This window comes from Zootoca vivipara, chromosome 4 (assembly GCF_963506605.1).
Source record: "Zootoca vivipara chromosome 4, rZooViv1.1, whole genome shotgun sequence".
In the NCBI taxonomy this organism is placed as follows: domain Eukaryota; kingdom Metazoa; phylum Chordata; class Lepidosauria; order Squamata; family Lacertidae; genus Zootoca; species Zootoca vivipara.
This window is the reverse complement of record NC_083279.1, coordinates 99,912,948-99,927,305: the sequence shown is the minus strand read 5'-3', so window position 1 is coordinate 99,927,305 and position 14,358 is coordinate 99,912,948. Positions and strand designations below refer to the sequence as shown.

The 14,358-nt window shown below is 46.6% G+C and overlaps 2 protein-coding genes across 5 annotated transcripts in view; both read left to right on the top strand.

The window, feature by feature from the left end:
• Nucleotides 1-14,358, top strand: part of LOC132592085 (zinc finger protein 208-like) — a 154,027-nt gene that overhangs the window by 42,589 nt on the left and 97,080 nt on the right.
• LOC132592060 (zinc finger protein 135-like) overlaps nucleotides 1-14,358 on the top strand; it is an 80,777-nt gene that overhangs the window by 37,651 nt on the left and 28,768 nt on the right. For 2 of the 4 annotated variants that reach the window (XM_060274137.1, XM_060274135.1), the window contains exon 3: nucleotides 300-2,883. In XM_060274137.1, the coding sequence (XP_060130120.1) occupies nucleotides 300-1,726 (1,427 nt within the window). In that variant the 3' untranslated portion in view covers nucleotides 1,727-2,883. Of the gene's footprint in view, nucleotides 1-299; nucleotides 2,884-6,879; nucleotides 6,943-10,497; nucleotides 10,991-11,186; nucleotides 11,269-14,358 lie in introns of those variants that run through there. The other 2 variants (XM_060274133.1, XM_060274141.1) reach the window with 2 other exon arrangements.

The following is a 14,358-nucleotide window of genomic DNA, read 5'->3' as shown; positions in this document are numbered from 1 at the left end:
TTCCTTTTTCTGGTTATTTGGCTATAACATTTGGTAGAATACGGGTAATTGAACAAACTTTGTTGAATTTCATTCTTGATCTAATTATCTTTCCATTAATATATAATTTTATGATAAGTCTTCCACAATTTTGACGACTACTGAATATGAAACAAATCAACATTCAACAACTCATCAGAATCTAATAATAAACATGTTGTTTAATGAAAAATAACACAGCTAATGAACACAAACCCAACTCCCTTCACTTCTATTCCATTTGTTCCTGAGGCTCTAATCCCTTTTTGTCTCCATTGCAGATTGTGATGAATCGGAAATCGAGAACAAAGGTGACCATGAAAAAATCCCCATAGTGGTGAAGCCATGTAAAGATTTGGTTTGTGGAGAAAGCTGCAGTCAGAGCTCCCATTCCACTTCCCATCAACAAAATTTTATTGGAAAGAAACTCTATCAGTGCATGGAATGTGGAAAGAGCTTCAATCAGAGCTCCCATCTCACTTCCCATCAAAGAATCCATACAGGGGAGAAACCCTATCAGTGTGTGGAATGTGGAAAGAGCTTCAGATGGAGAACCGATCTCAATTCCCATCAGAGAATTCATACAGGGGAGAAACCCTATCAGTGTGTGGAATGTGGAAAGAGCTTCAGGAGGAGCTGCGATCTCACTTCCCATCAAAGAATTCATACAGGGGAGAAACCCTATCAGTGTGTGGAATGTGGAAAGAGCTTCCGTCACAGCCACTATCTCACTTCCCATCAAAGTATTCATACAGGTGAGAAACCCTATCAGTGTGTGGAATGTGGAAAGAGCTTCACTGAGAGGTCCAAACTCACTTCCCATCAAAGAATTCATACAGGGGAGAAACCCTATCAGTGTGTGGAATGTGGAAAGAGCTTCACTGAGAGGTCCAAACTCACTTCCCATCAAAGAATTCATACAGGGGAGAAACCCTATCAGTGTGTGGAATGTGGAAAGAGCTTCAGCGACAGCCGCAATCTCACTTCCCATCAAAGAATTCATACAGGGGAGAAACCCTATCAGTGCTTGGAATGTGGAAAGAGCTTCAGTCGGAGCTCCCATCTCACTTCCCATCAAAGAATTCATACAGGGGAGAAACCCTATCAGTGCATGGAATGTGGAAAGAGCTTCAGTCAGAGTTCCTATCTCACTTCCCATCAAAGAATCCATGCAGAGGAGAAACCCTATCAGTGTGTGGGATGTGGAAAGAGCTTCAGGAGGAGCTGCGATCTCACTTCCCATCAAAGAATTCATACAGGTGAGAAACCCTATCAGTGTGTGGAATGTGGAAAGAGCTTCACTGAGAGGTCCAAACTCGCTTCCCATCAAAGAATTCATGCAGAGGAGAAACCCTATCAGTGCATGGAATGTGGAAAGAGCTTCATTGAGAGGTCCAAACTCACTTCCCATCAGAGAATTCATACAGGGGAGAAACCCTATCAGTGTGTGGAATGTGGAAAGAGCTTCATTGAGAGGTCCAAACTCACTTCCCATCAGAGAATTCATACAGGGGAGAAACCCTATCAGTGTGTGGAATGTGGAAAGAGCTTCAGTCAGAGCTCCTCTCTCACTTCCCATCAAAGAATTCATACAGGAGAGAAACCCTATCAGTGCGTGGAATGTGGAAAGAGCTTCAGTCACAGCAACAGTCTCACATCCCATAAAAGAATCCATACAAATGTCAGAAAAACCATTATACAGCTATAGGAGCCAGGCAAATCTGCACCTTTGTTACCAGGCCTTTGGCTGATTGACATCTAATGCCCTTTAAAAATGTGGTGTTTTGTGTTATTATGTTGTGTTTTTATATGTAACCATCCTGAGACCTGTGGGTGTGGGGAATCGGCACTGACTCTTAAAGGTGTAGGGGTCTTTGGTCCCCCATGAAATATTGGAGGAGGCCACCCCCAGGTTTTTGTGTTGTTGTTGTTTTCAAACACAACCTTTTATTTTTCCGCTGTTTGCCATACGATTTCGCTTTCAATTTGCCCTCTTAAAGAATTAAATAAATAAAATAGATAGATAGATAGATAGATAGATAGATAGATAGATAGATAAATGCACAAAGGTCATGAGGACAAGAAAATACAAGGGTGGGCAGGTCCCATCTATGCGGGCCAAAAGCAAAAGTTCCTTTAAAGCAGGGTTTCCCATATTTGGGTCCTCGGCAGCTCCCGGACTACAATTCCCATTATCCATCCCCATTGGTCCTGAGCACCCCAGAGCTAGCTGCCTTGGCACGGATTTTGAAGTTGGCCAGGTGGGAAAGGCCTGCCAGGCAGGGAGCAGGTCCTGCAGGACTCCCAGCAAGAAAACCTGGGAGGTGAGTCTTGGGCAAAGAAGGGACAAGGGAGTTTCCTGTCTCCAAGGTGTGGGGCTTACCTTCTCCTTGATCGGGCCTCAGGTAGGCCAACTCTGGCCAAGCTATTACATTCTGCAGAGGAAAGGAAAATCTGGGTCAGATGACACCACGAAAGCCACCTTGGATGGCTGCACCCACCTTGGAGCCAATCCCTTGTCCCAGAGGACCACCCTGAGCCCTGCAGCCTCCTGGGCAGAGGTGGAAGGGCAGCAGCAGGGAAAGGGGGCAGGAAAAGCCTCTGGCCTCATTCTGGCACCCAGGAACACACACCGAATCATCTGCGTTCAAAGTCACTCAGGGATGTGCTATTGGGAGGATGGAAGCAACCAAAGAAATGAATACAGGAAGGCAAGATACTTACTCTGAGCTGGGAGAAATGCTGTTGGCGCTAGTTTCCGCTCTTCTCCATTGTCACAGATGGCGTATCCTCGGAGGTCCTGCGGGAGGAAAGAGCCTCAGAGTCGGGGAAGCCTCAGAGTCAGTCTTGGGAAGTTCTAGGGGCTGTCTGCTGGATTATGGAGAAAGCTAGAGAGTTCCAGAAAAACGTCTACTTCTGCTTCATTGACTATGCAAAAGCCTTTGACTGTGTCGACCACAGCAAACTATGGCAAGTTCTTAAAGAAATGGGAGTGCCTGATCACCTCATCTGTCTCCTGAGAAATCTCTATGTGGGACAAGAAGCTACAGTTAGAACTGGATATGGAACAACGGATTGGTTCAAAATTGGGAAAGGAGTACGACAAGGTTGTATATTGTCTCCCTGCTTATTTAACTTATATGCAGAATTCATCATGCGAAAGGCTGGACTAGATGAATCCCAAGCAGGAATTAAGATTGCCGGAAGAAATATCAACAACCTCAGATATGCAGATGACACAACCTTGATGGCAGAAAGTGAGGAGGAATTAAAGAACCTTTTAATGAGGGTGAAAGAGGAGAGCGCAAAATATGGTCTGAAGCTCAACATCAAAAAAACCAAGATCATGGCCACTGGTCCCATCACCTCCTGGCAAATAGAAGGGGAAGAAATGGAGGCAGTGAGAGATTTTACTTTCTTGGGCTCCTTGATCACTGCAGATGGTGACAGCAGTCACGAAATTAAAAGACGCCTGCTTCTTGGGAGAAAAGCAATGACAAACCTAGACAGCATCTTAAAAAGCAGAGACATCACCTTGCCGACAAAGGTCCGTATAGTTAAAGCTATGGTTTTCCCAGTAGTGATGTATGGAAGTGAGAGCTGGACCATAAAGAAGGCTGATCGCCGAAGAATTGATGCTTTTGAATTATGGTGCTGGAGGAGACTCTTGAGAGTCCCATGGACTGCAAGAAGATCAAACCTATCCATTCTTAAGGAAATCAGCCCTGAGTGCTCCCTGGAAGGACAGATCCTGAAGCTGAGGCTCCAATACTTTGGCCACCTCATGAGAAGAGAAGACTCCCTGGACAAGACCCTGATGTTGGGAAAGATTGAGGGCACTAGGAGAAGGGGACGACAGAGGACAAGATGGTTGGACAGTGTTCTCGAAGCTACGAACATGAGTTTGACCAAACTACGGGAGGCAGTGCAAGACAGGAGTGCCTGGCGTGCTATGGTCCATGGGGTCACGAAGAGTCGGACACGACTAAACGACTAAACAACAACAACAAGGGGCTGTCTGATAAGGAGACAGGATTCATCAGTGCGGTTGTGATGCCTTGTCCTGCATTTTCCTTTATTGAAATAAAACTATCTGAAGTTATCTTTGTGTGTGTGTCCATTTGTAGACTCAGTAGGTGGTGCTGGGAAGTATTTTGACAGTTGCGGGTGGTACAAAGTCAATTTTACAGTTTTGATGCATAGTGATACAAAGCTTAGCAACAAATACAAAAGCATAAAACAAATAAAAAGAGGCAGGAAATTGATACAAAGTTTGAACTCCAGTTACCAACATGTGGAAGGAGCATTCAGTTCGAAAGAAAATGTTTAAAGGCAATAGGCATACCAAGCAGGGTTCATAAATTCATCTCGGAATCCCCTCTCTGGTCATGGAATCTTTTATAACATTAGCTAACTGTTGAGATTCTGGTGATCACAGAGTTAAAACAGGCGTTCTGATTCCCTGGGTGTCTGCCCACAAGTGATACATGCATTTCCTTTGTAGTTCATTTTTGGTTTTGTATCCGAGTATGACTTGCTGCTGGAGAGATTTGTGTAGGAGAGAGTGCTAGACATAAGAGCTGCAAACATGCAGTTAACTTCTATTGGTTTTTCTTTTTCTTTTATGCTTCTGTAATAAAGTTGAATTAGTGCCAGGTGGCACTGTGGGTTAAACCACAGAGTCTAGGGCTTGCTGATCAGAAGGTCGGCGGTTCGAATCCCTGCAATAGGGTGAGCTCCTGTTGCTCGGTCCCAGCTCCTGCCCACCTAGCAGTTCGAAAGCACGTCAAGTGCAAGTAGATAAATAGGGACCGCTCCGGCGGGAAGGTAAATGGCGTTTCCGTGCGCTGCTCTGGTTCGCCAGAAGCAGCTTTGTCATGCTGGTCACATGACCCGGAAGCTGTCTGCGGACAAACGCCGGCTCCCTCGGCCTATAGAGCGTGATGAGCGCCGCAACCCCAGAGTCGGACACGACTGGACCTGATGGTCAGGGGCCCCTTAACCTTAGATTAGAAGCAACGGAGTTGAGTCTGTTTTATTGAAGACACAGACTGTCATCGTTCCAGCTGCGCTGGAACTCTACTGGGTCTGAACAAGAAGAAGCTTTGCAGAGCGAGCTGGGGAGCGTACTGGGCAGCCATTGAAGATTGGCTGCGTGGGTCTAAGGATTTACGACCCACTAATGAACTTTACAACACTACAACCAACTTCAACACTAACTACCGGTATCTAAAATGCCCATCCATGCCTAACTCTGACCCCCACCCTAACCTCAGCCCCTACACCTAACCCTAAGTACTCTATGTATAAAAGAAATATATACAGTACAAAATATATACAAAATAGGCACAAATGTGCACAAAATAAAAAGGTAAAATAAAAAAATGTTAAACTAAAGAAGAATAAAATAAAAATATTAAAATAAAGAACAAAAATATTAAAAACAAAAACAAATCAAATAAAAACAAACAAATATATAATAAACCATGAAAGCTCTCCCGTGTCAAGAATCTCAGCGGGCTGAAATCAAGAAAATCAACCAAAAGCAACAGCTGTGAGGGGGAAGGAGGGCTCTGTGCAAAATAAATAAATAAACTGTTAAAATATAAATCAATCAATCAAATAAAAGTAATAAATGCAATCAGAATCAAAATAAGAAATTGAGAATGTAACAATCCACTTATCCTACTTCCCCAGGGGGGTCCCCCACTCCACCCATCACTCCCCAGGATGGCTTTGGCTGTCTCCTGCTTGGAGCCCCTGAGCTGAGCAGCCTGGCAGTTCTGAATCACCTCCAGCAGGAACAGCTGATCTTCCTCCAGCAGCTGAAAGGCAAAAGTCAGGCGGTCAGTCCCTCGGGAAGGGAGGGCATCTCCACATCCGAGAGGGCAGAGTGGGGGGCAAGGAGGGCAGGTCTGAGTCCCTGCTCTGGTTCTCTCCAATACTCACCCCTGGGGAGGGATGTGCAACCACAGCACATCTGCAAAGAGAAAGACATGGGGGCAGGTGAGTCCGTCCCTGAGCACCTGGCAAGGCTATTCCAAGGGTTTCTCTTGGATTCCAAGTCCCACTACAGGGGAGAGACAGCCCAGGCCTTGGGGGCTAATCCTGGCCTCCTTCAACCAGAATGTGGCTCCCCAGGCTAATGATTATTAGAAGCTTCCCTAAACATAATAACAACCACCATCCATTTTCAGTCCACTGAATTAGCAATTAAGCATTTCTGGAAGGGGAATTGATCTACTTTTGTATATTAGAATAAAAGGCATGCATAGGAAAGTATTACTCATTTATTATGAGAATAGGATTTGTTTCTTTTGAACTTTGCTTGCTTCCTCCTTGCTAGCCAGTGCAATGGTTTCATCAGTGCTAGAACTCAGGACCCGCTGCCTTGAGGGGCATCTAAGAGCAGTTTGGCAGGGGAAAGATCTCCCTTGGGAGATGGTCGACTCTCCTTCCTTGGAGGTTTCTAAGCAGAGATCGGACGGCCATCTGCCATGGATGCTTGAGCTGAGATTCCTGCTTTGTAGGGGGTTGGACTAGATGACCCCAGGATCCCCTCCTATCTCGCCCTTTTCCCTGCACGCTGTTCCTCTGGTTTCCGGCCATGGGAGGGAGATGCTTAGAGTCCAACCGAGAGCCTCACACCCAAAAGGATATCTGGGCATTGACTTAGCCAGGGTGGCAACTGCCCCCTAAATAAAATAATAATAATAAAAAGCCAAGGTTCTGCCGAGCGAGAGAGGGCTGAGCTGGACGAGCTCGGCTTTGCAAGGGTTAAAGGGAACTGAGCTGCCTTCCTAGAGAGGACAGGAAGCAGGCCGGGTCATCCACAGCCAAGGCCCCTCCCTCCCCAGTCTTTCCTGCTTTGGTGTCTCTCTTGCAAAGGCTGCATCACTGTCCCCTCCCTCCTGGGATGATCTGGTGAGTCTCCTCTCTCCCCCCCCGAGGGTGCAGTGGGGAGACGGTGGGGTTCCCAGGGCTGCAGCAGGGGAGGGTGCGGGGGGGGGCTGATCTGCATATGCGGGGCGGGGGACAAAACCAAGTCAGGGAGGAGAGGGTCCTGCCAGGGAGGGGGGGGGGCGAGGTCTGCAATGCTCTCCTTCTTGGAGATCAAAGGATCCCAAACTCCCACGGAATCTCCCTTCTTCAAACAAAGGAGTCCCTGGGACTTTAACTCTGTGTGACGTCGCTCAGCGTCATTGCACAACAGAAGAAACATGTGCAAATGGGTTTCCAAAGCTGGACGAGGAGGTGGACTAGCCCCCATCCCATTAAAATACCCACTAGGAGGAGGGAGGGAGGAAAGGTGGGAGAGAAAGGCCAGGAATAAAGAGAGGGATCCCAGCCCATAGTCTGCCTGCTGCATTGCGGACCAGTTTCCCAGTCGTCTCCAAGGGCAGCTCCACACGGAGGCTAGTGCTCCCCTCGCACCCGGAAAACCAGCCGAGCCAGAAATTGGTGCTGCTACTCACTGAGCCTCCAGGGACCTTGGCATCAATGGCTGTGTGTGTGTGTGTGTTAAGCTGTCTAACAGAATAATAATAATAATAATACTAAATTACCTGCCTAAATTTCAAGGGATATGTCTTTGGCCCCACCCACTTGGCCCTCAGGGGGTTGGCCAGATACATACCTGGCCCTCAGAGCAAAGAAAAAGGGACCCCACCCCAGGAGTCTGTCTGGAGAGTGGAAGAGAGTCCAAGTGCAAGAAAAGGAGACAGAAGCAGGGGGGTGGGGGTGGGGTTTGGGGCAACTCCTGAGGACCCCCAGGTGAGGACCCCCACTACAGCCAAGCACCCATTTTTCACAAGATACAATCTGACTTCATGCATTGACTGGAAGACAGCAGAATCCAGGCTGATTAATCTCCCAGAAATCCCTTCAGTTGCCTCCACATTTTGCATTGCTAGAAGGCTAGAGGCCTTCTCCCACCTGCCTTGTCCCACCCCCTGGCCCTGGGAGTCCTCATAAGGGAGCTGGTCCTGGAGGAAGAACTGTGAGAGGAGAGACTCCATCAGGCAAGGCAGCCTTCCACCTGCCTTGCCCGACCCTCCAGTCTCTGTTTCTCCATTTGTATTGTATTGTTTTATGCACTGTGGCTTGCCGAGGTTTTATTGATTGTAAGTGTTAAGTGTTAATTTTCATATGCTGATATTATTCAATAGTATTCTAATGATTGTTGAACGTTGCATTCTTTGATTGCTTATTTTAAAACTATGTTTTGTTGTTACATTTTGTTTTTTTTAAAAAATAATTTTTATTAGTTTTATATAACAACACAAAAAGACAAAACATTAAAAGAAAACATTTCTGCCCACCTTCCCCCCCTCCCCCCACAAGTCCCCTTCTGCCACAAGTGGATCCTGCGGGTGTTGAGAGTCGAAGGTAGTCCATTTTAAAGCTGGGTTTGTCCTCACTCCCCAGCTCCTGAACCCCCCCTGCCACCAGGGGGCCCCGAGACATAAGGAGAGATTGGGATAGGGAACCCCCCAACCATTTATATCTTTCAGCATAGTAGACAGACAGACAAACAAATAAAAATTTCAAATTCTTAATTTGTTGAACATTGTAATTGTGACTTCCTCTGATCCCTTCTTCCTGATTTTCATAATTCTAAAATATAATTATGGCGGGTTTCTTATTCTTATTTCCAATTCTAATTCTTAAAACTCAACATTATTTTCCTCCTTCTTCGTGCCACCTCCCCACAGGTCCCCTCCTGCCACAAGAGGCACCCATGGGGTGCGACCATCCAAGGGAGGTCTGATTTGTAATTGGGTTTCCTTCCACCCCTCCCTCCCCACCCCAAAGCCCCCCCTGCCACCAGAGGCTTCAGGTCAATAGGGAGGGAGATAGGTGGCTATCCACCCAACTACCTGTCTAAACATAGCATTACTACTCCACAAATCTAAAATTTCTTCCCCCAGCCCTTCCTCCACCCCCCAGAAGAAATATCAATATTCACATATTATTAATATCTCTAACCAAACGTCTTAACATTATTCTCTTAATCACCCTCTCCTCCCCCCCCCCCCCGGAGTTTCCCCCCATTTGGTCCAGCAATTCCTTCATCAAGCCAAGATTTCAGAGCCGTTTTTCAGCCAGCCTAAATACCAATTTACCAGTTTTTTCATCCCACACCAAGTCTTTCCCAGTTCAAAATTCCGGTCTCCGTCCTCCCTTCGCTCTGTTTTTCCCACCCCTCAGTCTCACTTCTCCTTTCTCTATTTTCCCCAGTCTCCCCATTTTCAAGAAACATATTCCATTGGGGGTGATGCTTCTCCACAGGGGTTGCTCTCTCAGTTAAATTTCCAAGACTACTGGTATTAGTATTCTTCTCTTCCTCTTCTTCTTTTTTCACCTTTTGTTGAGCATCATCCTCTTCTTGATTTTTGAGATCCCTTTCATTTTCAGAAATTGCCTCTTGTTCCTGTCCATGGTCTGCTATATTTACCAATGGTGAACTGAATTGTTCCTGTCTCTTAAAGAGATCTCTCATGCCTCCAAGAATTTCCAAGTAACTTAACACCTTCTCACGGAAGGCTGTTGAATAGGGTGCAGGCATTTTTCCTTAACCGCAAGCAGAGTGAAGATAAGACGACAGAGACACTGGAAAATTCCTTCCTCAAAAACGGTAACCTCCATCTTGGCTAATCATTTTCAAAGTCTTTACTTCGTCTATTTATCAAATAACGTCCTTAACAAAAGTTTCTCCTTCTTCTCCTTTTTATCAGCTGTTTTAATAACCTTGTTGAGCCTCGTGGGGTATCGACTCCAGGGTGGAGAAGGGGTTAGAAAAAGCTTTCTTTCTTTGGAGTTATAAAAGCAATCATTTTCACTTTCGGCTTTGGAATATTTTCGCGCCTCTGAAGTCCACAGTAAGAAGAGATCGACTTCCGTTTTTTAGAATCTCATCCTATAATTCCAATTAAGTTTCCAAATTAGAGATTTCACTTACTTTGTCCAAATCTTTTGTTTCTTGGGAAGAATCCGCCGCTTGCTGGCTAAAGACTCGGAGCTTCGCTTCTTGGAGGTAACAATGTTGCCCAAGATGGCTCCCGCAACTCCACTCCTCTGATTCTCGGTCGCTCTACTGAGCTCCCGAGTAGAGGAGGAATCGCGTCCTTGGAGCTCGAGGTCTCTGCGTCCTCTCGCCAGCGCGACGAATCGGAAGTCTACGATTAGATTGTTATGTTATAAGGTTGTTTTGTATTGCATTAGATTCTTTTTCTTCAGCTTGTAAAACCATCTTGAGTATCGTAAGATAGAAAGGCAGTATACAAATTAAAAGTGATGATGATGATGATGTCTTGTCCTCTTCCTCCTCTTTTTTCCCCCCAAAAAGATAGCTCATGGTCTGGGATGTGGGACAGTCCAGCCCTGGTTCCCAGCAAGACTCATCCATGCTTGCTCAGGGAACCATTATTTTCCCCTGTCCTACAGATTCTGTAACAGAACAATGTATTTGCTTCGTAGGATTTGCTAGAGCTTCTCATTGCAACAGACAGAACTTGGCAGAAGACCAAAGGGTTCCTTCCGATCTGTTAGAGGCTTCCTGAGACCACAGATGGATGAGCAAGACTCAGCTGGCCTTGAAGCAGAAAGAGGCCATGACATCCAAACTGGGAGCAGTGGGGGATTCTGGGGAAACCCAGTGCCAAAGATCCTGGATGAGGAGGACACCCTCCGCTCAGAGGTGCAGAGCCAGCAGTTGAGGCAGTTCTTCTGCCAGGAGGCCAAAGGACCCCGAGAGGTTTGCAGCCGACTCTACCACTTTTGCCACCAGTGGCTGAAGCCAGAAAGGCACACGAAAGCTGAGATGCTGGACCTGGTGATCTTGGAGCAGTTCCTGGCTGTCCTTCCCCCGGAGATGGAGAGCTGGGTGAGGGAATGCGGAGCGGAGACCAGTTCCCAGGCGGTGGCCCTGGCCGAAGGTTTCCTCCTGAGTCAGGCAGAGGAGAGAAAGCAGGTGAGACAGACTTTCCTCTGGATACTCCCAAGGGGATCCAAACAGGACAGAGAACATCCCATAATGCTCTCCTGATGGCCCATCCGATTTCTGGGAAAGCATCCATGGAATGAGAACTCACCCCCTTCAAGTCTTTGACATTCTCTTTTAAATATTTCTCCCCATTCTCTGTTTTGAATCCTTGTTTCTTTTTCAGGGAAAGGATCATTTTGCAGAAATGGACCTGGATTCCTGTGAGGCAGAGAGGCCTCCGTTGGACACCATAGAGAGACTACTGGGTAAGGAGGAAGGTGGTTTTTCTTTTTTTGGTCTCCTTCTGTTGCTTTTCCAACTCATCTGAGGGTTCTTTTTATCTTGTTTTGGGGTTGACAGTTGGGAACAAGGGGCCAGAGGAGGGGAGATGCATTTCTGCACAACAAACATATGAAATGGGCACAAACGACCAAATGCTCTCAGCAGGTAAGGCTTTCTCAAAGGCCCACCTGTAGTTAGAGATGCCCTGTTCCACCTGTGAGAGAAGCAGGCACTCCTGGCATACTGTTTACCTTTTCTTTCTTGCAGGTGATGGAATGATGCCAGCAAGACCTCCTGATCCGTCTTTTCATGGGGGCAGAAGGGAAGCAGCGGCTGTGGAACCACATCAGGTCAGGGGAAGCTGCCTTGTGGGGACAGAGGCCGAGGGATGGAGCAATGTCATGGACGGGTTGGGCACAGAGGAATGGTGGGAGGAAGCAGCTGGGGAACCAGGAAGGGAAGATGGCTCAGAGCCCAGGAAGTGGAGGTGGAAGAAGGATGGGCGATCAGAGGGGGGGAGAGGGAGAAGCCTGGGAAGAGGAGGTAAATAGCAAACAGACAATCACGGAAAATTTAAATAAAAACACAAAGCAAAAAGCCGTGACAATAAACAGTGGAAAATATATAAATATATTATGGCAACAGTGTAAATAATATCTGCAAAATATATGTGCAAATGCAATGGCCTGACGCATATATTCAATGGTGCATAAACACTACTAATCTCTTTCAGTCTATAATTCAGTAGTTCACTTGGGGATCATAAATGTTCCGGGTAAGTATATAGTTGGTATTCAATGGTATTCTGTTTCCAGCAATATTTCTCGACTGTCTTTCTCTATCCTGATGGATTGCCAGCTGAAAATCCTCCCATTTCACTGTTGAACCTTCAGTTTCCTCAAAGGAACAAGCTCTTTCTTCAATGATGAAATACAATACATTCAATCAATTACTACATATAACAATCTAAAAATTTTATACAGACAATTCCTTATACTCACCAATGGGAACAATATAAGAGAGTTAAGCACCGGCTAAAATCTCGAGCATTGCATACAATCTTCAAGGGCGGCAGAAGCTGATACAAAGTGTAAATTTCTCTGCGTTAAATACATAAAGGGCTAAAAACCATTTAAAGGGACAGATCAATATAGTGTGAACAGAGAATTCATGCCATAAAATACAAAGCCATAGGGTTAGATTACAAAAAGGAACTATAATCAATGGAAAGATTAAGGCCTGAGGGAGCTAGAAAACCCTTCATCTCTGGGGTGTTATGTTTGTAAATTTGTTGTTGTTGTTGTTGTTGTTGTTGTTGTTTAGTCGTGTTTGACTCTTCGTGACCCCGTGGACCAGAGCACGCCAGGCACTCCTGTCTTCCACTGCCTCGAGAGTTTGGTCAAACTCATGTCCGTAGCTTCGAGAACACTGTCCAACCATCTCGTCCTCTGTCGTCCCCTTCTCCTTGTGCCCTCCATCTTTCCCAGCATCAGGGTCTTTTCCAGGGAGTCTTCTCTTCTCATGAGGTGGCCCAAGTATTGGAGCCTCAGCTTCAGGATCTGTCCTTCCAGTGAGCACTCAGGGCTGATTTCCTTCAGAATGGATAGGTTTGATCTTCTTGCAGTCCACGGGACTCTCAAGAGTCTCCTCCAGCACCGTAATTCAAAAGCATCAATTCTTTGGTGATCAGTCTTCTTCATGGTCCAGCTCTCCTAGGCAACCCCATTGCTGGAGACTTACATAGTAAGTCTGTTGCTGTTTTAAACAGCAGGTGCACTAAAGAGAATTCCACTGATACAGTGGAGGAGGTGCGTCAGGTGCGCAACTCAGAAGGAGCTACAAAGGGCAAGACGCCCACCAGGTATGCTCAGGAGTTTGCTAATACAGTTGTTGCAGATTTTGCTGTGGTTAGTAGCTCGACACAAGTCTTAGAATCATAGAATGGTAGAGTTGGAAGAGACCACAAGGGCCATCAGTCCAACCCCCTGCCAAGCAGGAAACACCATCAAAGCATTCCTGACAGATGGCTGTCTCGGCGGCCACTCCCAGTCACCAGTCTAGCTGCCGCATTCTGGATTACCAGGGACAACGCGCATCGATTGCTTGCAAGAGAGCATTAAGTGCCTTGCAAGATCAAGGATGCCGTGTTTGTACAAGCAAATAATGGAGATCTGTACGATGGTGGAATTGCTGGGCAGAAAGGGAACTCCCCATACTCATGTTCCTTCCTTCGTATATTTACCGGGATCCGTAGAGGATGCAGGGACGCGTCTGTAGCTGTTGCCGAGCGAAGTGTGTAAAACTAGCCCCACGTTTGGCACCAGATGAAGTAAAGCAGGCAAGTGAGGAGTTATTGCAGGTGAGCTGTGCATAACCAAGCTGATTGCTAGCTTGGCAGAGGCTCCTTTAATTAGCACAATATGCACACGTTTAGGAACAGTCTGACCTTTAGCACTTTTACATCGTGAGCTGACACTTATGTTTCCTCTGATATTTGCGAGACTTGCTCCACCAAGTGAGCCATGCCTCTCCAAGAGAAGGCAAAGGTCACAGAAAGGGCACGGGAGACTACTCAGAAAGCTAAAGGTGAGACCGAGGGCATGACGTCAGAAAGCTATGGCTTGCCTGTGGGCGGTAGTAATGACAACAACAACAACAATAGTAAATTATTTATTTCCCCACCCACTCTGGGCGGCTTCCAACAGAAAAATGAAATAAAATAATCTATTAAACATTAAAAGCCTCCCTAAACAGGGCTGCCTTCAGATGTCTTCTAAAAATCTGGTAGCTGTTTTTCTCTTTGACATCTGATGGGAGGGCGTTCCACAGGGTGGGTGCCACCACCGAGAAGGCCCTCTGCCTAGTTCCCTGCAACTTGGCTTCTCGTAGTGAGGGAACCGCCAGAAGGCCCTCGGCGCTGGACCTCAGTGTCTGGGCACAACGATGGGGGTGGAGACGCTCCTTCAGGTATACTGGACCGAGGCTGTTTAGGGCTTTAAAGGTCAACACCAACACTTTGAATTGTGCTCGGGAACGTACTGGGAGCCAATGTAGGTCTTTTAGGACCGGTGTTA